The sequence below is a fragment of the Macaca mulatta genome, chromosome 15, assembly GCF_049350105.2.
Source record: "Macaca mulatta isolate MMU2019108-1 chromosome 15, T2T-MMU8v2.0, whole genome shotgun sequence".
In the NCBI taxonomy this organism is placed as follows: Eukaryota; Metazoa; Chordata; class Mammalia; order Primates; family Cercopithecidae; genus Macaca; species Macaca mulatta.
In genome coordinates, this window is record NC_133420.1 from 86,021,946 (window position 1) to 86,046,631 (window position 24,686).

A 24,686-nucleotide genomic window follows, 5' to 3' on the forward strand; every position below is an offset into this window, starting at 1 on the left:
TTGACTGAGTTGGACATTGCTTCCAAGATGATTTACCCAAATGGCTGTTGGCAAGAAGCCTTATTTCTTCTAAATGGGGCTGCTTGAGTTTTCTTAGGACAATGGCGGCTGGCATCTTGCAGAGCAAGTTATCCAAGAGAGACAGCAAGGAGGAAGCCCCTTTGCCTTTTTTGACCTGGCTGTGAAGTTATACACCATTACTTCTGCTTTATTCTCTTTGTTAGAATCAAGTCTCTAAGTCGAGCTCCTGCTCTTAGGTTCCTTCTTGAAGGGAGAAGTAGCAAATAATTTCTGCTCATATTTTTAATCTACAGCCTGAAACATGGTGAGGGAAGAAGGTGGGAGAGAGAATATGACGGTTGGGGGAAGAGAGGGGTGGGTGGGAAGGCTAGATATTCTAATAAAAATCAATTTGTATAAAGGGGTAAGATGGGAAGCAGTATTAGGTAAACAATCAGCAAATACCCACTGTACCAATAAAGTACTTTCCTGACCGTTACGTGACAAGTATTATTATTCCATTTTGTAGACAAGAAAATCTAGATTTTGTAGGTAAGAAAATTGAGGATTAGAGATGTTAAGTGGCATATCCAAATTTCTATTGTTAGGTAGAAGGTAAAGTCAATTCTGCTCACTCTAAAGGTGCAGCTTACTCTGGCAGATACACATGACTGATTACCTGGAAAGAGAGAGGTAGCAGAGAGATGGTCAGTGACAGTTTCAAACTCATCAGGCATTAATAATCTACCTCAGAAGAGCCACAGGTTGATAATCTTTAAAATGATGTTGAAACCTACCTTGATGTCATAGCCATTACCATAAACATCTCTGATGGCACATTTAACTCATGTGTATATTTCAGAGAAACCATGTCAAGATTCCCTTTTCTCTTCTTTGCTTTTTGTAACTTTTCTCTGGAGAAAAAATTAGGTTGCTGGCTCTGGCCAGCATGAAAATGTTAAAAACTCGATTTTAATTTTATTAAAGTAAACATTAAAGAAAGCTAAAAGCCAGTATTTCTGAACATTTGGTTTTGATAAAGGGAAATGTGGAAAATGTAGCAAAGTAGGTGTAGCTCCCCAGCCTTGGCAGGTTCTCGGAACTTGTCTTGGGACTGAGAGGCATTTTCAGTCTGCAGCAGATTGAAATGCTGTTCTCTGGAGAAACAACTCTTGAATGTTCAGCCCCCAAAAGGACAGAGTCTGCATCAGTAATGGCAGTCTGCCTGCTAAAGGAAGAAGAGGGACAGAAAAGAATGAAGGGACTAGATCCTGTTGTTATTTCCAAGCGACAGGCCAGAGAGGAGGTGGGATTCTTTGGTTGGTTTTGAATGACTTATTCAGTCATTAGACAAAATTTGTAAATGCTGAATGTTTTGATTGAATTATTGAATGTATTTTTGCTGTCTAGATATTTTGCTAAAGTTACTAAAGATGTCAGACATATGGGAAGAGTGACAACACTTGAATATTTGATGGAGGAAAATTTATGCCCATTAGGAAAATTTGAAAGTTTGCTTAAGAAAAGACAAGATTTCTAAGATCTTAGATGTAAGATCTAAGGTCTTAGATTTCTGGACTTTAGAAGAGTTTTAATTGCTTTTCTTACCCTTGGTATCCATTTGGATAAAATTAATCTATCTCAAGTCTTCTGAGCATTTTTGTTTTTACTTTTCTAGGATCAGGGGGGTTTGGGTATTGCTATCAGCGAAGAAGATACACTCCGTGGAGTCATCATAAAGAGTTTAACAGAGCATGGGGTAGCAGCCACGGTGAGGTTTACCTTTCTTGCTGTCATTAAGTAGTTGGGGAGGGAATTACTTTTGGAATATCACTCAAATTCTTCTACATTTCCATTTAGGATGGACGACTCAAAGTCGGAGATCAGATATTGGCTGTAGATGATGAAATTGTTGTTGGTTACCCTGTTGAAAAGGTAATTTTCCAAAATAAAGCAAATGGTAATATAGGCCCATCCTTGGGCATGATTAAAGTGTTTGTGTCTACAAATCATAGGGAATTAGGGTTTTGTAGCTGTAAAAGACATGTTCTTAAGGAAAAGAAGAGATTATTCACAAGTTCTTCAATTTCTATTTCTTATTTTCCAGGTAGCGTTAAGGTATTTTTTGTTGCCAAATTATTCGATATTCACTGGGCATTTTTGATAAATATTTCCATTTATTCCTTAGGAAAACTTTAAACTCTTTAATAGTGACTGTTAGTGCAAAAATGTTTTTAATGAATATTTGCTGTTATAAATATCCACTGTGTATACTACTTTATAAACAGATTGTAAGACTCAACCATTAAATATATAACTTTTATTAGGGTTAAACATATCTCGTACTTGAGTTTCCTCTCCTTAAAAGAGATCTTAATATTTATTTAGTATCTCATTTGAGGCCTTTTATTTATAAGTGCCAGAAAAAAGCTTTGTTTCCTTGAAATATGGTATGCTTTTTCTTTCTTATAATGAGGGAGAACCATATAACTGTTAATCATTTCTTCATTGTCCAGTAAGAAGCTTAAAGTTACTTTTTAAAAATTCAGTTTTTAATAAGTATTTAGGCCAGATCCTTTAACCCATAAATCTATGTTTTAACTTTTCATTTGCCTTGACTTTTTTGTTGCATGCTTTTCTTATTCTGCTTGTAACATATGTGTTTCTATTTTATTAAAACTGTTTGTGTAAGCTGCTTCTATAGAATCAGGAAGTAGGTAAAATAACCCATATATCTTCTAAGGTTGTGGGCATCCAGAAAAATGGATGAGATTAGAGATGTAAAAAGTTGAAAGTCTTATGTAAGGAAAAATCTGGTCAGAGCTAGAGTTAAAGTAGAAAGTAACCATGGCCCTAATCTACATCAGGCATTTGGAAAAGATAGAGAGAAATTAGAGCCATTTCTTTCTTTACCCAAGTCCTGACAAAGAAATAATTTGCATCTGTCTCTCGAGACCCTTAACCACAGAGAGAATTAGATTCCATTGGTAATGGTGACTCATTGGTATGTCAACTAATTCACCTTTGAATTTTGTTTCTCTTCCACACATACACCCTGCCAGTTTATTAGCCTTCTGAAGACAACAAAGACGACAGTAAAACTTACCATCCATGCTGAGAATCCAGATTCCCAGGCTGTTCCTTCAGCAGCTGGTGCAGCCAGTGGAGAAAAAAAGAACAGCTCCCAGTCTCTGATGGTCCCACAGTCTGGCTCCCCGGAACCAGAGTCTATCCGAAGTAAGGCCTCTGGGCTCATGAGAGTCCCGCACATATGGAACACCTGAACTCAGCAAAGGGTTTCTGCTTGGGAGGCAGTTGCCTGACTGTGGCTCATTGTTTGGAAGGTGGTAGTCAGGGAGCCCTATGGTGAGGGCAGGGTGTAAAGAGAGCACTTCTAGAAAAAGAGTACTGGACTGTTAGGCAGGCAATCTGTGTGCTGTACATTAAGCAGCTGTGGCATCTTAGGAAACCTACCACTCAAAGCCTCAGCTTCTTCATCTCTAAAACAAGAGAATGGTATTCTTTGCTCTCCAAAAATCTGTTGCTAAGGGCACCTTGATTCCAGGCATCTGACTAATGAATTAGAAATATCATTTTGTAGATGATTTTTTTTAAACTGGGAAAATAATTTAACTTCCCTAAGCTTCAGCTTTCTTATCTGTAGAATGAATGTGCAATTATCCTGTTTCATAGGTGGGATCAGTACTGCCTGCCCCTTTAAGAAACTCTTTAGTCATTGCCGTGGTCTACATAGCAGATCTGAGTTCTATGTTTTAGGTGTAATAGTGGGTCTTGTCATAATGGAAATGGATTTAGGTTAAGTGAACCGTAGGATGACACTTTAATGTGTCATTACACTTCCAGTCTAGTATACGGAGGTACATTATTCCTTTGAGTTACTTTTCGAGAAAGAATACACTGATGTGTAATAAAACAGTAAGTTTCAAGCTCTGCAGCATCAAAACTTTAAAAAATTACTTAAAGGCACTGGCTTTTTCTGTAACAGGGGGTGGGGGGAGAAATTTCTTTTGGCCTCCAAACTGTTCTTTTAACAGTTTTTTAAGGAAACACTAGTTTAAAACATTTGTAATGTACTTGGATGAAAAAGTCTTAAAGTAATACATCTCCGAAAATAATCCTTTATTTAGAAAGACTGGATAATTCACTGAAGTGCTAAAAGATTTTATGGAAATTTTCTCATTTTTCAATTTTATGTTGATCCCTAAATAGTGTTGTCTATAAAAATATGAAATGCTAAATGAAAACTTAACATAAAAGAAAATATCTTACACCTGTTCTTACCATTTAAGGAGCAAGAAAATAGTCTGTTTCTGATTTCCTAAAAAGAGAACATCTTGTCTAAAGCATACGCTACTATACCAAGTGTCCTAGCTTTCCCAAAACATGCTATTTGCTGTATGCTCTTTGTTTTATCATAAAACATATGATATGATATGAAGACTCTCATAAAATAATGTGTGAAATTATATTCCCCTTTTCTCGTGATCTATTCTTACCTATTCATTTCGGAACATATATGCACCAGGATTTGACATCTGAATGTATAAAACATCAAGTGAGACCCAAGGAGAAAACTGCAAATGGTCCTTTTTTTTGCTTAGAATTGATTACATAAGAAGAGATGCTCTAGGATAAGAAGGAAACAAAAATGTAAAAAGCCCCGAAAAGCAGGCATCACAACCAAAATTATTGATGTGTTTTGTGGTCTTCCCTGAATATACTTCCAGGTCTTTGCAACATATCTCCATTCTGAGTTTTATAAATCTTTTAACTCATAAGAAGTGTGTTTGGCTTCACTGAAATGGATAATATCAAAGTGAAACTTGAGGTTCAATTTAACTCTGTTCTCTCTTCTTCATATCCTATCCTTTATATCTCTAGCAATTTAAAACATGCAGGATAGTATAGAAAATAATTAAATGAGTAATTTTCTGCCCACTACCTTAAATTAACAATGGCGATTTAATCACATTTGTTTTATTTTTAAATATAATTAAAAGATTGAGGTAAATATAAAGTCTCTTTTTGCCCACAGTCTTGGACCCATTTCCCTGCCGATCCCTCAGAGTCAATCTGTGTGATGAGTTTGATGGATATGCCTTGTAACTAATTTTTATTTGTATTTCATTTTTAACTTATTTTTAGATACAAGCAGATCATCAACACCGGCAATTTTTGCGTCTGATCCTGCAACCTGCCCCATTATCCCTGGCTGTGAAACCACCATCGAGATTTCCAAAGGGCGAACAGGGCTGGGCCTGAGCATCGTTGGGGGTTCAGACACACTGCTGGTGAGCACCACCCAGAGGTGCTTCTGCACAGGCGGCCCTTCAGCCATGCCTCGGAGACCATTATGGGGAGATGTCTAGCAGTTCTAGTAAAGGAAATGTGAAGGCCGAGAAAAATTGTATTTGTTATTTTAATTTATAAGGCAAATATTCAGTTGGGTACAGGGGGTTTTCCTTTGAGCAAGCCAATAAATACTGACTCAGCAAGATTCTGCTACACTGGTGATTTTGACCTTGAAATTTCAAAGTGTTTCTATCAGTTCACCAGTCCTTGCTACATTTTAATTTCCTTTTTGCTGATATCCAGGTTGAGTTAAACCCATTTTAAGAGGAGTTTGAGCCAGGCGCGATGGCTCATGCCTATAATCCCAGCACCTTGGGAGGCTGAGGCAGGTGGATCACTTGAGGCCAGGAGTTTGAGATCAGCCTGTTCAACATGGCGAAACCCCAATTCTACTAAAAATACAATAACTAGCCTGGCATGGTGGCGTCTGTAATCCCAGCTACTTGGAAGGCTGAGGCAGGAGAATATCTTGAACATGAGAGGCAGAGGTTGCAGTGAGCTGAGATTGCACCACTGCACTCCAGCCTGTGTGACAGAGTGAGACTGCATCTTAAAAAAAAAAAAAAAAAGAGAGAGAGAGTTTGAAAAATTAGATACTTTGTAGACAAAATTTTCTAAATGCCAAAAATACCTTAAAAATGATTTCATTTATGAATAAGAAAGTTGTCTCTCATCTGTGTATGCATGTTTTATTTTATAGTTTTTTCTTTAATGTTCTCTATCATTAGGAAAAATGTATAAGCTCCTTTGAGCCTTTTAGCAAAAATTGTTGTTACACTTTCCCTTGAATTATATGGGGCTTGTACCTGTAGAGCCAGAGTTTATAACCCTTATTGCTGTCTGTCAAAGTGTAATGTGTTTGGACTCCATTTCTGCTCACCATTCCTAGGAGAATGGGATAAGTATGGGTATGTTTTGTTTGGGCCCTTAGGGTGCCATTATTATCCATGAAGTTTATGAAGAAGGAGCAGCATGTAAAGATGGAAGACTCTGGGCTGGAGATCAGATCTTAGAGGTATAGAATGCCTGTTTTTGACCTTCAAAATTAACAGAGAAAAGGCTCCTGGGGGGAGTGTTTCTTTCTTTGCTTCTTTCTCTCTCTCCCTTTCCCCACCTTACTCCCCTTTGCTTCTCATGTTCCTCACAGTCAGTGTCCCATTTCTGTCCAGGTGAATGGAATTGACTTGAGAAAGGCCACACATGATGAAGCAATCAATGTCCTGAGACAGACGCCACAGAGGGTGCGCCTGACACTCTACAGAGATGAGGCCCCATACAAAGAGGAGGAAGTGTGTGACACCCTCACTATTGAGCTGCAGAAGAAGCCGGGAAAAGGCCTAGGATTAAGTATTGTTGGTAAAAGGTGTGACTGAGGAAGACAAACCCAATGCTCCCTTGGAAATGATGGGACTTAAATTATTTTAAAGAGTAATAGCAGTAGCTGAATCTTTTATCAGTGGCTAGTGTTCAATAGGTAATTGTTAGCCCCCTCACTACAGAACCATAAAAAGATGTCGGTTTTGGACTTTTAAAATCAGAATATTGGAAGGTTTTGAAGGTACTTAACAAAAAGTCATTTGGTATATTTTTGAGCACCTGCTATGTGCTAGGAAATACATTAAGTTTTCAGAAACACGGTTAAAGAAGACATGGTTCCTGACCTCCAAAAACTCATCGTCTGGTGAATGTTGAATTAAATATATTCTTGCAACAAAGGAATCTATTGATGAGTGACAAAGATGCTTTGTGGGGGACCCATGGTAGCAAAGGAGAAAGGGACCAATTGACCCTATTTAATTAAAGTGAATTAGGGAAAATTTCCAAGAAAAGAGGTGTCTGAGCTGAGGCTAAAAGTGATAAGTGAGAATTGGTTTATTAAAGGAGAATGGAAGATACTGTAGGGAGAAGGATCAGAGTGAACAAGAGTGTGCCATCAATAGGACCTAAAGCAAGGGGCCTGGGTGGTAATGGAATAGTGAATGCACAAAAATTCACAACCTAATTCATTTATATATAAGTACATTTGAAAAGTATTTACATATAAGTAATATTAACAAATTCATTTATAAGCGATACTAACAAATATATAATCCAGCAAATTTCATAAATCTTTCTTCCTTTTAGTATTATAAGCCCATCTGGATCTGATCTCAGAATCTACCAGATAGTTAAACTTGTGAAGTCAGCATTCAGTAAAAAGCGCACCTGCAGTCTGCAGTGGCCCTAAGTTGATTTCGTCATTCCTTGGGCCTCAGATAGCCACCATTTCAAATCAGCTTATTTCTTCCAGTGAGTTGGAAATCTGTGAAATGGTGATCTTTATGTCAGGATATCCTTCTTTGGAAATAGGCATTCTTCAGAATTGCCAAACCAGCAGCATAGACCCCTGGTTCTGCAGCGACTTTTCTGTATGGAAATAAAAAGCGTTTACACCATTTTGTTTTCTCAGAGACAGCTAAAGGCTAATTACTTTTAAACACAAAGAATTTAGCATATTATTTGAGTCTCAGTGGGAATATGTCTAAACATTATACTTTTTTTGGAATACAGTATCAGTAGCCTAGTTCTTATGAAACATGACATGGGTAACATGGCTACTACAGGATGTGGGGTCACCAGGTCATCATAAAAACCACCATTAATTAACCCTAAACTCTATGAAGACCATACAAAGACCATCTAATCCAATATCCAGTTTATAAAGATGGGAAAGTGGAAGATCAAATGGTGAAATGGTTTGATGTCATGACCTTGGCAAGAACAAGTGATACAGTTCAGCTTTTACTATGTATTTCTATTTATGGTTATCTTCGTATCTTTAGAAGTTTTGGGTTTGTTTTTTTTTTAAGTTTTGTGAAAGAATGGTTGGGAATAAGATTTGTGTTTATTTTGCATAAACCTGTCTCGTGTGGAAGATGTGTAATGATTTCAAATAAAAGACATCACAGCAATGGTATTTAGATTTTTAGTTAATAAATGGTGTTTAGTTTGAGATACACATCTGTTATGATTTTCAGCAATATTAATGATGTTGATGGTGATAGCAACATATGTATTTAACCACAAGTTACTATCATTCAAAGCTCCATTCTTGTTTGGAAAGAACAGTAGAGCTTGCATCCAAGGACTGATTCTTAAGTCTTACTTTTGCCACTTAGTAGCTGAGTGACCCATAAAGTGAAAATGGTAATACACACTGCTACTCACAGTATATAATTGATGAAGAATAAATATGTTTATTGGAGATATTTCAATCTATGAAGCACTCTAAGACATAAGCTGTTATTTATCAAAAAATATAATTCTAATGTTGCCCCAGTGTTGCTCCAAATAATAAAACTTTTAAAGTCATAAAAACAAGTAAAAATTTTGGGTAAAAACATAACTTTTTATTAAATAAGCATTGCATTACAGTTGAGGAAAAGATAATGTTGAAATTCAAAATTGTGTGCAGAAACGATACTGGAGTATTTGTGTCAGACATTGTCAAAGGAGGAATTGCAGATGCCGATGGAAGACTGATGCAGGGAGACCAGATATTAATGGTGAATGGGGAAGATGTTCGTAATGCCACCCAGGAAGCGGTTGCCGCTTTGCTAAAGGTAAAAGATGCCAAAAATAATTCTGTGTAATAGCATAGAAGAAAAAAGAGAATTTTAACATTGGGCTATCATAGTCAAATTACTAATGACTTCTCTTTATTTAAAGTGTCACCTCAAGGCTGGGTGCAATGGCTCACGCCTGTAATCCCAGCATTTTGGGAGGCCACGGCGGGTGGATCACTTGAGCCTAGGAGTTTGCGACCAGCCTTGGCAACATGGCAAAATCCCATCTCTACAAAAAAAATATAAAAATTAGCTGGGCATGGTGGTGCGTGCCTTAAGACTGATTCTTAAGTCTTACTTTTGCCACTTAGTAGCTGAGTGACCCATAAAATGAGAATGGTAATACACACTGCTACTCACAGTATATAATTGCATGAGTCTGGGAGGCACAGGTTGCAGTGAACTGTGGTCATGCCATTGCACTCCAGCTTATGTGACAGAAATCCTGTCTCAAAAAAAAAAAAAAAAAAAAGTCATCTTTTAAAATGGAAAGACTTTATCATTTATCTTTCATAAAAGGGAATGTTTGCTCCAAATACTAATCTGACTCAAAACTATTGAACTATTTGAAATTGACATTTAAAATCAGAAGCAGAATGGTCATCCTTATGCAACGAAAGTAATTTAATGCAGATTCACTCGGCAGTACCTTCACTGGGGATTATCCTAATTATAAGGCCTCCATCCCTAGGTATCATTCTAAACTCAAGTACATTTTACATTATAAAATTGGTTTCCTCCTTTCCTCCAAAGAAAACTCACCATGAAGGATCATTATCCAATTGGAAAGGCAGAACCAGTTTCATTTTTAAAAATGAATGAATTGTAAAGCACAGAAAAGTCACTTGACAATTCCTGGGACCTAGCCATATTCTCTGTCAGGGAATATTCCAGTTTCTAGAGGGAATTTGCATTCCTGTAAATAGGCAATGCTTATCTCCTTGTTTTGTTTTTTAACCTAATGTGTTTTATGACCTGAAGAAGTATAATTCAACATTAACTAGAAAACTGTCATCATCAGTACCCATATCATGGGTAGCAATTAACATAAGCCTGCATGACAGTGCCCAGCAGCAGTAGAGCTGTTGGAGGTCTAATACGCTAAGGGGAGCCTCTGAGTGGCTGGGCTTCATGGAGGGATTTTCAAGTGGGCACTTGGTTTATATAAACCAAACATATGAATTTGTTTATAAATTGGTTATTAAAGCAAAGTTAACATCTATCACTTCTCATTAGGGTTCTCAATCTTTAAAACATAATGTAATTAGAATTCTTTAAGGAGGAATACATTCTTTTTGGAGACACATTAAAAACAATTGTTATCTCTTTAAGAATTATATATCCTAAAGAGAGAAAAAATGGAAGCATCCATAAAACAATGTAAATAATTTTTAAAACAGTCATTTAAAAAGCTAGTCTGGCCAGGTGTGGTGGCTCATGCCTGTAATCCCAACACTTTAGGAGGCTAAGGCGGGCGGATCACCTGAGGTCGGGAGTTCGAGACCAGCCTGACCAACATGGAGAAACCCCTTACTAAAAATACAAAATTAGCCAGGTGTGGTGGCATGTGCCTGTAATCCCAGCTACTCGGGAGACTGAGGCAGGAGAATCACCTGAACCCGGGAGGCAGACATTGCAGTGAGCCGAGATCGCACCATTGTACCATTGCAGTACAGCCTGGGCAATAAGAATGAAATTCCATCTCAAAAAAAAAAAAAAGCTAGTCTGACAGTACATAATGAACACCATAAATATTTGTATAACTTACATGTTTGTTGCTGCTGCTTATTTTTGTTTTATTAATTTTTCATTTAAAAATCTTCTATAAATAATCCTTAATACACAACTTCACATAAAGTTCTTCATGCACATAGAGTTCATTGAAGTGTTATTTGTAATAGTGGGAAAATTGGAAGCAACGTGGTTGGCAAAAACTACATAAACTTTGGTATAAATAGTAAGGATGCATGGCAAACGTGTATCTGTTTGAAAGGATGTTCATGACAACTATTTTATTTTATTTTATTTTATTTTATTTATTTATTTATTTTTGAGACGGTAGCCCTGCTCTGTCACCCAGGCTGGAGTGCAGTGGCGTGATCTCAGCTCACTGCAAGCTCCGCCTCCCGGGTTCGCACCATTCTCCTGCCTCAGCTTCCAGAGTAGCTGGGACTACAGGTGCCCGCTACCACGCCCAGCTAATTTTTTGTATTTTTAGTAGAGATGGGGTTTCACTGTGTTAGCCAGGATGGTCTCGATCTCCTGACTTCGTGATCCACCCATCTCGGCCTCCCAAAGTGTCATGACAACTATTTTAACATGATAAAATATATACAGTAGTCACTCCTAATCTGCAGTTTCTCTTCCTGTGGTTTCAGTTGCCCACAGTATAGTAAAATAAGGTATTTTTAGAAGGAGAGAGAGATCACATTCATATAACTTTTATTACAGCACATTGTTATAATTGTTCTATTTTACTATTATCCTCTTATTGTGTCTAATTTATAAATTAAACCTTATTTTACATTTATAAATTAAACTGTATGTATAGGAAAAAACATAGTATATGTAGAGTTTAGCACTATCTATAGTGTCAGCCATCCACTGGCGGGGGGTCTTAGAACATATTCCCCCCTACAATAAAGGGGGACTACTGTAATTAGTGGAGAATATAAGACAGAGGATTGTATTTACGGCATAGATACGACTGTGTAAAAAATACAATCTTTTAAGTTTTTTAAACAATAATTATGAGGTATCTGTTGGACTTATGGGTCCTTTTCTTTCCCCATCTTTTTTCATTTTATTTCCAAAATTTTCTTTAGTGGGCGTAAATTGCTTTTGTATTGGAAAAATTAACAATTTTTAAAATAAAGCCCTTGATATTTGAGAGAAGTGTTACAGGTAGGTGAACGGGTTGCAACATTACACAGTGAATAATTAATGTATGGACATGTTAACCTTACAGTTATGTAAACTGAAAATATAAATAGTTTCAAGAAGAGTTTGGTAAATTTGCAGCAAAGAAACCCCAAATCAGACAAATAAAAAAACAAACTTATGGATATTACAAGTCAAGTTTTGACCTTTCAAAGTATGATTCATGATCAACATCTTCAAGAATAACACATCCCTTTGTACTCTCATCACTGAATAATAATATCAGTATCCAATGTTTGTATTAATCTTACTCCATTTTAGACACTGTCATAAGCATTGTTCATGGATTATTTATCTCAACAACCTATAATACTGTATGTTTTTAAAATTCAGAGTAAAAGATTTATTAAGGTTAAACATCCATTGCGGTCACACAGCTAATAAATCACATAGTCTGGATTTAATCCAGTGACTCCAAAACAGGATCTCAAACACCTCCTTGTGCTACTTCCATATTAGACTGTGCATCATTTCTTGCATGCCTATGGTTTATTTGTAAAGGGGTACAAGAAGATTGTCTTCAATTCATGTTTCCTGTTGATAGTAGTAGTTATCTAAATTTTATATCATAAGTTTATTCAGGCCCAGTGTGGCCATAAGAGAATTTACCCAATTATCTAAGTACGTCTTCTATTGAGGGCAAAACAAGTTGCTGAGGTGGTGGTAGTGGTGGTTTCATTGTGTTTGCTTTTTTTTTTTTTTTTTCCTGAGACGGAGTCTCGATCTGTCACCCAGGCTGGAGTGCAGTGGCACAATCTCAGCTCACTGCAAACTCTACCGCCTGGGTTCACACCATTCTCCTGCCTCAGCTTCCCAAGTAGCTGGGACTACAGGCGCCCGCCACCACGCCTGGCTAATTTTTTGTATTTTTAGTAGAGACGGGGTTTCACCGTGTTAGCCAGGATGGTCTTGATCCCCTGACCTCATGATCCACCTGCCTCGGCCTCCCAAAGTGCTGGGATTACAGTCACTTTGTTTTTTAAACCCTCAGTTATTCAGCTTGTTTGGCCTATCAAAATTAGTGTGTTTCATGAGATAATTGCTCAATTCTCCATTTCTTTTTGGTAGAAGTAGTCTCCATAGAAATCATGAGGTGATAAGACAGACACTTGGTGTTGCTGCTGCTACTTGTTATTATTTTTATTAGTTTGAATGTTTTCTAAAAAAGCCATTTTCCACAAGGGATTGGAGGTATCCTTGCTTATAGAAATTCCAAAAGGAAGATGCCTTTCAAAAAAGTCTTGAAGAATAAAATGTATTCCTAAAGATGATTATAGCATTTATTTAAACATTTCCATAAAACACCCCTCCATCCCCACCCCCAGTGTTCCCTAGGCACAGTAACCTTGGAAGTTGGAAGAATCAAAGCTGGTCCATTCCATTCAGAAAGGAGGCCTTCTCAAAGCAGCCAGGTGGGTAGCTGTGGAGTGCATCAGGGTGATGCAATCAGCATGCCAAGAAGACACATAGATGGCCCTGACTGTGGGTCTGTGTACAAGGTCTGGCCCCCTAGCAACATGGGATAGTGACTGAGGTAAAGAGTTTGAGACAGAGAAGAACAAAGAATCAGAGTAGCCAGGTAAACAAGGTGTAGCTGTTGAGTAGTTTATAAGTTATTCTAAGGAAATTGATTTCAAGCATTCTTTTTTGACATGATTCTTTTTCCATAATCTCAAAAGGTAACTACCTAATATATGTAAAGCCTACCAAGATAACATATTTTTTATTTTCATTTTATTTTATTTTTATTTGTTATTTATTTATTTATTTTTTTTTTTTTTGAGATGGAGTCTCTCTCTGTCACCTAGACTGGAGTGCAGTGGCACGATCTCAGCTCACTGCAACCTTCACCTCCCGGGCTCAAGTGATTCTCCTCCTGCCTCTACACCCCGAGTAGCTGGGACTACAGGCGTGCCCCACCACGCCCAGCTGATTTTTGTATTTTTAGTAGAGATGGGGTTTTGCCACGTCAGCCAGGCTGGTCTCTAAACGCCTGACCTCGTGATCCACGCGCCTCGGCTCCCAAAGTGTTGGGATTGTAGACGTGAGCCACTGCACCTCACCCCAAGATAACATATTTTTAAAATATTTTATAGCAACATCAATCAATATTCAACTGAAGAGTCCCATATAAGTGAACTATAGATACTCAGCACCATGTATAAAAATATGATGTTAAATATTTCAAGACTCTTGACAAGACCTCTTGACCCTCTCCTCAGTCTTGTCTACTGATGGTGGAAGCCAATTTTCATCAATCTATCCCTAGAGACCCCATAGTAGGCCGGGCGCGGTGGCTCACGCCTGTAATCCCAGCACTTTGGGAGGCTGAGGCAGGCGGATCGCGAGGTCAGGAGATTGAGACCATCCTGGCTAACATGGTGAAACCCTGTCTCTACTGGAAAAAAAAAAAAAAAAAAAAAAAAAGCCGGGCATGGCGGAGGGTGCTTGTAGTCCCAGCTACGTGGGAGACTGAGGCAGGAGAATGGCGTGAACCCGGGAGGCGAAGCTTGTGGTGAGCGGAGATGCGCCACTGCACTCCAGCCTGGGTGGCAGAGTGAGACTCCGTCTCAAAGGAAAAAAAAAAAAAGAAAAGACCCGATACTAATTTTCTAAGTTACTACCATAAGTTTCCTATTAGCTGACCGTAATTCTACAGTTTTTGTTTAAGTCCTAGTCTTCCTACCACATCAGTTTAAATTTAAAGAAGATTAGTTTGTATTAGATTATGACTATCCACTAAAATTTTAGGTAGATTGGAATCAATTTCATCTACCCTTTTAGCTCTAATTCATTTATGTCACTAGACAAATTCTCCTTTTAAAAGAAAAAAAAAAAAAACACCAGTAGAAACTGTGTTTAAATTGCTCATCAAATTATCAAATGCCACCATTGCTTAACAGGTATGTGTCTCTAGATTAAATTCTGAAATAAGTGGTATTTAGGGAGTATGTTACTTGGAAAACATTCTGAAATAGTTGTGTATTTGTAGGTGAGTGAAGGCAGCCTGTCATCTTTCACTTTTCCACTCTCTGGATCCAGTACATCGGAGTCACTGGAAAGTAGCTCAAAGAAGAATGCATGTAAGATTGGTTCAGTATTTTAAACATGGTTTGAATTTTGGCTGTCAACACTGATTTTTTTTTCTTGTTTACCTCTGAGCTTTCTTTTCCCCCACATCATCCCATATCCTAATATAGGTACAAAAACATGTGTTAGCAAAAAGTCTGAACAACATGAAGTTGTGCCTATGGCAGCTTTTCCCATTTGATGTTTACCCTACAAGATACACTAAACATTTTAATCAGGATTCTGTAATTTTTTTTCTTACTAAGCAGATTGGTGTATTTGATTTTATTCCTTTTCTGTGTTTAATGTAACACCAGTAAATCAGAAGATGCCATTAAGTGAAGCCTTCTTTTTCCATGAAGATTGCAAAAATTTGAGAAAATCAATGTGATCCTCCTGTGTTTTAATTACGTGAAATCATGCTGCAGAGGAATTTTTGGCTTGGTGCATTGGTTGAGAGTTGTTCAAATTGAAGAAACTAACCATATGGCAATCTGTGTTTGCAATGTGACTAATATTCTAGAAATTTAGGCACTTAAGTTCATGAATTTTTTTAATGCATCCATGACTTTATTCCTGTCAACTGTGCACATGTGTCTTTCTATGCAAAGCACATTTTGCCCTTGACTCATTCAAAGTGGATTATGTAGTTATATAATCAACACTTAAAATGAGAAGGAAGAATGGAAGAATGGGATGGTATATACGTTTTTCCAACTGGAAAAATAAATAGTTCCTATGTGAGACAGTTCTAATCATGTGTACTTGCAGCTTTGAGCACCCCCTTAAAAAAATAAAAAAGAAACCTAGGTTATTCCATTTAGTCCCATCCAGCTTTAGATATTTTAATGAGATAAAAAATGAATGAACATAAAATAACCCTATTTTATCTTTTTTGCCTTTACAGTGGCATCTGAAATACAGGGATTAAGAACAGTTGAAATAAAAAAGGTAACTTGGGGAGAGAAAACAATATAAACTCTGGTGTTTTCGGAGACATCTTATGCGTTTTCTTGTTAACTTGCTTACTGTTTTAACGTATTCATCTCAAAAAAGTATGTATTATTACATATTACATGTGAAATAACATAATGTAGTCCTTAATGAATTTCCTGATCATAGTACCTCATTTGAAAAATCAGTTTGCATACTCTCTTTTGCTGAAAATAGCATCAACTTGACCCCACACAAAATAGTACAATGCCTCTCACTTGTTACACTGATAAGTAAACCTTTCACTTCAGCAGATACTTATTAGTTCTGAAACAGATTCACCCGACAGCCATTCACAAGAGACAAAGTAAAAGCAGCTGTGATTTATTGAGCCTTTAGTATTGTTCTGAGCACTCTTATAGACACTTCATGTCATCATCATGTCATTTAATATTCACTGCAGCCCTCTGTGAGAGGCACTGTTGTCTCCATTTTGTAAATGAAGATCTAATGATTTATTGAGTGGAGTGTACTTATTTCAAGTTCCTGCATTTACAAGTGTGACTTCCTGGCTTTGAACACAGGACTGATTCCAAAAGTGTGGTCTTTTCACTTCGTGAGTTTACCTGCTTTTCATCAGTTCTGCAAAATGATTTTCATTTAGAATGTCTTGATTTATTTTACTTCCTGAACAGATGCTTATTTTCCTGAGCCACACTAAGCACCTGCGTCAAAGTAATGCAGTTTTCTTGTACTTCATTTTCGCCCTTCCACTTAGAAGATCAGAGTTGACTATAGATATCATGCCAAAGAATAAACAAAAGGTCAATGAAAAATATCACTTTGACCAAAATTTTGTATCTGTTCCATGGCAGGGCCCTACTGACTCACTGGGAATCAGCATCGCTGGAGGAGTGGGCAGCCCACTTGGTGATGTGCCTATATTTATTGCAATGATGCACCCAACTGGAGTTGCAGCACAGACCCAAAAACTCAGAGTAAGTCATACTAACAACCCCAGAAGCCCTAGCAAAATGTGCAGAAGTGTTTTTATAAACCTTTGAACTTGGCTATCTGTTGCAAGGCAGTTTTAAATGTCTACGTTTACTTTTAAATCATCTAATCCAACCACGGCAAGGCTTGCTTAGGGTAAAAGATAAAGAATATTAAAAGAAAGGAGAAAATGCAGATTTGCAATTAAATGAAATAGGGAGATTTATAGTTGTTTCTTAATACATATTTTTATATGTTGAAATTCTGTGGAACAAGCTAAAAGAGAACAGAAAGTATTTTCAGAACACCAGTATGAAGTGAAATTTTTCTCTTATATATTTTATTGGTTTAAATGCTGATTTAACTCTGTTAAATTGAAAAGTATTACTTATTTGCATTCACTGATAATTTTGCAGAAGTTTAATATAAATATGACTTACAATGTTATAAAACAATATGCAAGTTGCCTCAAAGCTGAGGGATTATCCAAATTGTGGAGCACTACGATGGAATTTATGCCAACTGCCCAGCTCTAAAATTACATGAATATTCCATTAAGGCAACTCAGTCTCTCTAAAGCAAAAATCTCTATGGTTTCATACCTCAAAAAATAGGTCTCAGAACATAACCACATTTTAGTTTAAATAGTCTTTAGGCTGGGAATGGTTCAGCCTCCTTTGATATCCAGATTTATGGCTGACACTTAAAATCTGATTGTATACATAGCACAGGGTCAATAAACTTCTGGAAGGACAGATAGTGAATATTTTAGGCTTTGTGGGACCTGTGAGTCTCTGTTGCAACTACTCAACTCTGCCCTGTGAAAGCAGCCAAATAAGCATGGCTGTCTTCCAACCAAACTTTATTAACCAAAACAGGCAGTGGGCCAAATTTGGCCTCTGGGCCTTAGTCTGCCAACCTCTGACTTAGAGTCACATCTAATGATTATAATAGTAATGTCCAGAGAAATTTCAGTTTCCAAATGATAGTGAGTTTTTTTTTTCTTTTAATAGGAAGTAATGTCTCACCCAAGAGAAATGAAGAGCAGGGAAGAGTGACTTTCTCCTCCCTCCCTCTCCCCTGGACACTATGGAACTCAACCATTATGCACTGCTTCTTTTTGTGGTTGCTGCTTATTGGACTTCTTGGAATTAGTGGTTTCCTTAGTTATATTTCAGTGGCTGGTAGCAGTATATATGTCATGTGCAAGGTGGAGAAGGAAATGAATACTCAGGTCTCAAAGACCCACTCTCCATGGCTGCTTTAGCAGATGGCCGTTTCTTTCTCTCCCTTGCAGGTTGGGGATAGGATTGTCACTATCTGTGGCACATCCACTGAGGGCATGACTCACACCCAAGCAGTTAACCTACTGAAAAATGCATCTGGCTCCATTGAAATGCAGGTAAGATTTTTATCCCAAGCATAATTCAGAATATAGGTAGCTTGAAGACACATGAACTTTGATGTTAAAGCAGTAAAAATGATTAAATATTTTGCTATTATTTTATTTAATATTTCTCTTGAACGTAAATGATTAAGAGTTCCAAGAAAGTGCATATGAAACATATTTTGTAACATTTTACTCGGATGCATTGATTGTTTTATACTTTAAGGGGAAAAAAATCCAGGCCTTAGCAGTACATGATTATTTGCTAGAGTTTTAAGTAGTGCTAGCAAGTGGCTTGTATTCCAAAGATCTTTAAAAAATAATTACATATGAGACCACATTTTAAAAACGTCAAAAAAAACTTTGTACAATAGAATTAGAAGAATGTGTTTACTGTCAGGACAGTTAAGAGGCCTCTGGACCTTGTGAAATTTCATTCTCTTTGGTTGTATTTTATGTTAACAGAAATGATTAAATGGACAATAAAATGTACATTTTAATCCAAGTGCTCTTTTTGAAGAAAAATTACTTTCCTTAGCCCCAGGAACATGTGTTTTTTCTGTTTATCCTTCTCCTGTGTGCAGGTGGTTGCTGGAGGAGATGTGAGTGTGGTCACAGGTCATCAGCAGGAGCCTGCAAGTTCCAGTCTTTCTTTCACTGGGCTGACGTCAAGCAGTATATTTCAGGATGATTTAGGGTGCGCTCATACATGATGATTAGTGTTATCATTTTTTACTTATGAATCAAGTCTTCCTGACAGTTGCATTCTCTGTCCCGTGTTTCTAGGAATTACGTACAGGTAAAATGATAGGATATATGAAGTATGAATTACACATATCAGGTGCTTCTAAACTCAAATAATTATGGCATGGATTTAGCTGATCAAAGATAAGTAGAGAAATAGATAACTAGCTAGATAGATATGCATGCTACTACCCTTCCCATGGTTTCAGCTCTGATTTTGGGGCGGAGGATATTTTAATCTTGATGTTACCACTTCATGTAATATGGAGCAAGTCAAATCTATCATTTTAAAATTTCCAGCACTGCCTATTCATTTAACATATTATACTTTGGATTGAAAAAATTCACGGTATTAAGTAACAACAATTGGATAAAAAAGCATTGGAAAACAGAGAGAGGCACATTAGAAAATTTAAATAATTTGATGCAGCTTTTCCATTGCTTATAAATGATTTTTCTCTCTGAGCTTGGGTGTACTGATGTTTATGACTTATTCTGTTATTGTCCCCTGAACTTTAGCCCTCTCACTTTAAATAAACTGGAAAAAGAATGAGCTTCTCTGTACAACGAGAACATGCCATGAATATGTTAGTTTAAGGGAACTGTAAATGAGTAATCGAATTAGGGTGTTAAGTAGGATTTCATTAGATTATGTAAATTTAAAATACCGAGCACAGCGTGCACTGACAATTTAAGCATCTCAAAAATACCCATAATATACTCCTTGTCAGTGACAAAGAGAATTATGCTAGCTTTAGGTGGATGTCAGATAATTCATAACATATATATAGATATAGGGTTTTTTTAATTTAAATCTTGTTTTTCCTTTCCTTCACCGTAGACCTCCTCAATGTAAGTCTATTACACTAGAGCGAGGACCAGATGGCTTAGGCTTCAGTATAGTTGGAGGATATGGCAGCCCTCATGGAGACTTACCCATTTATGTTAAAACAGTGTTTGCAAAGGTAAGCTTGCAAATTTTAACCACCCTCTTTTCCCCTAAACATTCATTAATAGTGGTCAGCAGCTGGCTTATTAGTTTATGGCCTGAGGTAATGCCAAATGGTTAACAGTTGATCATTTCTTTTCAAAACTCCCTACAGGAACAGGTCATTAAATATTTTTGTGCAATTTGAGGTTTCATTATATTTAAAGGAAAATAGGTTCAAATTGAAACTCCATGGAAACTCTTAACAATATACATAAAAATATTAATGAACTTTGGTTAGTAAAGCCTATTTTTTTTTCTTTGAACACAAATTGCACATGATTGTCTTTTGAAAATGGAACATTTTAAATGTGTATGCTATAGAGCACTGATATTTCTGTTTGCATATTTTTGTCGTTGTGAAGTATAAAATAGTTATAGAGAAGTACATAAAGTACACATGAAAATTAATAAGCATTTATTTTATAAGTTTAATTTCATTGACTAAAACAAAAATAACTACTGAAAAAAATTTAGGGAGTATCCAGCAACCCTCTATGATAAGTCAGTGATTTGCAATCAAGGGATTCAATTAACAAGATTGTCTAGTTATAATTATACCTATTCTATCTTAAGGTTTAGAATAAGAGTAAAGATATTGCAGTACTGGTAAACCTATTAAAATAATTTAAACCCATATAATTATTGTTAATATGTTAAGTCGTTTTTCAGGAGCTACAAAATTGGACAAGATTCCTGCAGGGAAAAATTTAGAATCTCAAAATTTATAGTGTAAAAAGAAACAAAACTTAGTCAAACCTGTTTAAAAATTTGATATAGGGCCTTTGGATTAGTGGTATGGTCCCTTATGGATGTTTTATTTTATTATTTTGGAAAAGGTTTTTTTTTTTTTTTTAAGCCAATTTAAAGTGCTGTTACCTACAACAAGCTAGCTATAGGCTTAATTTATAAGATTTTTTAAAAAGCTATTGGTATGTCCAAAAATACAAACAGCATTTGCTAGTGAATAGAAGAGTCCACAGTCCTTTTCCTCAGCCTAGGAACAATTTATTTAAGGCATGCTAGTTAGAACATATTTTAAGAATTTCATCATTATGGATTCCTCATTAACTTTTCCATATCTTTAATTTTATATTTAATTGTATAATTGTCTTCTATAAGCATGCTTTATTCTTTTTCAAACAACAATGTCTGTATTTAATCTTAATCATTTAGGGTCCATAAGGAATATGAAGAATCTCTCTACCCTGGGGAAGTAAGAACTAAGACAGCTTGCATAGTTTTTTCAAAACCACAAAAAGAATTAGAAATAGCAGTGGGTTTTAAATTTAGAACTTACGCCTTATCCTGCCGTAGTGAACGTTCAGGTGGCTTTGTGCTTTTCAGACCTTTGGATTTTGTCATCCCTCAAGCCATTGTCCTGTAAAACTATTTTTGTTCCTACCTAATCATTTACCTTCTTTCTGTAGGTCTTCTTTACAGGATAGAAAATCCTGGATTCTATTGAATCATTCCTACTAGGCAAATTCCCAAATATTCTTTATTAATTTGTGTTCCCACCAACTGCTGTGCTGAACAGCCAAAAACCCATCCAACTAATCTGTTGACTGCTAAATTCTCTCTCAAATTGGTATCTCAATGCTAAAACCATTTAGGAGAAAGACCTTCTTTGTCTATGTTCATCATTGCTTAATGGCTTAGAGCACCCATGGAGCACTGGGAGCAATGTGTGTGTACATGCAGAGCAATTTACATTCCTGTTGAGATCTTTTTCTGTTGTGAGCTGCAAGGCAGCATTTTTTGAGAAATAAACAAGTCTACCTTATAATTTGCAGGGAGCAGCCTCTGAAGATGGACGTCTGAAAAGGGGCGATCAGATCATTGCTGTCAATGGGCAGAGTCTAGAAGGAGTCACCCATGAAGAAGCTGTTGCCATCCTTAAACGGACAAAAGGCACTGTCACTTTGATGGTTCTGTCTTGAATTGACTGCCAGAATTGAGCCAACCCCACCCCTAGCTCACCTCCTACTGTGAGGAGAATGGACTGGTCCTGACTTCTTTTATGCTGTGTTCAGCGGGTCTTCAAAACTATAGGGGGGAAATAACACTTAAGTGTGTTTTTCTCATATAGAAATGCTTTCCTTACTGACAACCTCACATCATTTTTCTTTTCTTCTTGCATTTTGTGAACTTAAAAAAGAGAAGGAATATTTGTGTAGGTGAATCTGGTTTTTATTTGTGAAGATATCTAACGTTTTGTAGTCACATGGGCAAGAATTATTACATGCTAATCTCGTTAGTATAAAGAAAGATAATTCTAAAGCTAACCAAAAAAAATGGATTCAGTAAATTAGGATGAAAAATGAAAATATAAAATAAAGAAGAAAGTCTTGGGGAGTTTTTAAAAAATGCCTCAATTTGGCAATCTACCTCCTCTCCAAACCCCAAACTAAAAAAAGGAAAAAAAAAGTTTTCTATTGAAAAATCTTTAAAAATACTGTCAGTATTTTAAAATTTTCAACACAGTATAATAAAAACATTGCATCTCCCCACCTCTTGCATGCATATGTATTTTTCCTGCTAAAATTGGTTTCTATAATTGAGTAAATAGCAAATATATGAAGCAATGTCCCTAAATTTTATAAAGAAATTATATTTAATGCACATCTCAATTTTCATTTTTATTTTTGACCTTTTATAAAAAATTTTCATGTTGCTATCAGTAAATGATGATGCCACCCCATGTTGACTATGGTTTTTCTAGAAAGCAACTATGCTGCTAATCATAGCGGAACATAGAAGGGTCCCAGAATCTTTAGTGCTGATTTTAACAACTGATGCAACATTAAAAATGTGTTAGTGTGCTGTGCAATTGGTTTTCAATTCATATTAATCTTAATGATAGAAAACAATGTGTTAGTAATTATTTTGGTTGTTTGCCATTAGTAAATTGATAGAAAAATTAAGGCGATTAACATAACTTCATTTCATCGCCTTATATTAACATCTTATAATACAATAGTTTAAGACTAAGGGAAACAGATGGAGCTGTTTATTGAGACAACTGGTGAGGAATTATCATGTGTTCATTCCCATTTTAGAGCGTGAAACTCCTACATTAGAATATATAAAGTCACTTTAAATATTATCTATATTTGTAACAGAAGTAGTGTACAGATATTTTATTACAGCATTTTTGTGTAAATGCAGAATTAAAGTGAATAAATAAGAATTTTCAGTGGTGCACAAAGAAGCAGCAAGCATTTTTTTTGTTCTTTTTACTGTGGAAAAGCTTTGTTATATACTGTTCAAGATTTACAACTTAAAATTGGTTTTTATCATGTCTAACTGCACATACGGTGTCCATAGTTACAGCTAAAGGAACTTTGGACAACATCATTATGGAAAGCTTAATATTTTTTACCTCCACAATTTTTTCTAACACTAAAGATTCATAGACTCCTCATAGATTAGAGGAAGATGACATTGTAGAAAGAGAAGTATCCTGCCTGTATATGTTTTTCTCAGATGCTGTTAATGCAGTAATATTGTAAGTTGCTCTTCAGTGTAGTCAAGAACTATTCAAGTGTATTCAGATGGACAAAATCATAATCAAAATTATTTGCATTAATAAACATGACAAGTCCAACTTGAACACTGAGCAAGGAATGAGGGGAAATTTGCTCTACTAGTTTTGTACCAAATTAGCTAACAAACATGCATTTCCCTCTCATTCATCTTATCTGCAAAATGATAGATTATTTTATCACAAAGGTTCTACTTAGTTCTAAAATATGAGAATTCAGTGATTCTTACACAAAATAAATAGAAGAAACTACATATTGCAACAACTCAAAAGTTGTTAACCAATCATTGTAAATTTAGGTGCCCAATGTAACAAAACTCATTTTAGTATCCCAGTGACACATCTACCTTCTTAGCCATCATTTAGTGGCTCTCCATAATGAAAGATGCCATTATTTCATGGTAGGCTGCTGGAACATGAACTAACCTCCCATCTGAGTTTGAGCTAGCAAGTAATTTTTATAGAGGATGCTCCCTACCAGACTGTATGGGAGAAAGCCAACCAACCCCTTCAAGTTTCATAATATGTCTAAGTGCTCCCAACAAGAACAGCCCAGGTTAAATAGTGTCTCCTCATGATTCATGTCCATCTGAAACCTCAGAACGTGACCTTTGGAAATGGGGTCTTTGCAGATGTAGTGAGTTAAGTTCATGCTGGTTTAGGATGTGCTCTATCCTATGACTGTGGTTTCCATTTAAGTAGGCATTGTGAAGGCACAGACATAGGGAAGAAGGCCCCATGAAGATGGAGGCAAAATAAAACCAAACAGACAAACAAGCTAAGGAATACCTAGGGGGCCCTCAAAAGCTGGAAAAGACAAGGCATGTTTTTTCCCTAGGGCCTTCAGAAGGAAGTTGGCCTTATTGGCACCTTGATTTCAGGCTTCTGGCCTCCATACTGTGAGAAAATAAATTTCTGTTTTTTTAAGCTACAGTTTGTTTAAGCACTGGGAAACTGATAGAGTATCTTAAATGTTGGTTGCATGTGGTGGCTCATACCTGCAATTCCAGCACTTCAAGAGGCCAAGGTGAGCTGATCCTTGAGCTCAGGATTTTGAGACCAGCCTGAGCAACATGGTAAAACCCCATCGCTACAAAAAGTACAAAA

At 36.5% G+C, this 24,686-nt stretch overlaps 1 protein-coding gene across 18 annotated transcripts in view; it reads left to right on the forward strand.

Annotated features, from left to right (window-relative positions):
• The window catches only part of MPDZ (multiple PDZ domain crumbs cell polarity complex component), a 175,141-nt gene extending 151,898 nt beyond the window's left edge, over window positions 1–23,243 (forward strand). For 13 of the 18 annotated variants that reach the window (XM_015117692.3, XM_015117695.3, XM_015117698.3 and 10 more), the window contains 15 exons: window positions 1,679–1,771; window positions 1,861–1,935; window positions 3,063–3,237; window positions 5,167–5,312; window positions 6,305–6,388; window positions 6,543–6,736; window positions 8,828–8,975; window positions 13,244–13,330; window positions 14,911–15,001; window positions 15,895–15,938; window positions 16,796–16,918; window positions 18,211–18,315; window positions 18,885–18,997; window positions 19,886–20,009; window positions 21,829–23,243. In XM_015117692.3, the coding sequence (XP_014973178.3) occupies window positions 1,679–1,771; window positions 1,861–1,935; window positions 3,063–3,237; window positions 5,167–5,312; window positions 6,305–6,388; window positions 6,543–6,736; window positions 8,828–8,975; window positions 13,244–13,330; window positions 14,911–15,001; window positions 15,895–15,938; window positions 16,796–16,918; window positions 18,211–18,315; window positions 18,885–18,997; window positions 19,886–20,009; window positions 21,829–21,975 (1,749 nt within the window). In that variant the 3' untranslated portion in view covers window positions 21,976–23,243. The remainder of the gene's footprint in view (window positions 1–1,678; window positions 1,772–1,860; window positions 1,936–3,062; window positions 3,238–5,166; window positions 5,313–6,304; window positions 6,389–6,542; window positions 6,737–8,827; window positions 8,976–13,243; window positions 13,331–14,910; window positions 15,002–15,894; window positions 15,939–16,795; window positions 16,919–18,210; window positions 18,316–18,884; window positions 18,998–19,885; window positions 20,010–21,828) is intronic. The other 5 variants (XM_015117694.3, XM_015117697.3, XM_077966643.1 and 2 more) reach the window with 1 other exon arrangement.
• The last annotated feature ends 1,443 nt before the right edge of the window (window positions 23,244–24,686 follow it).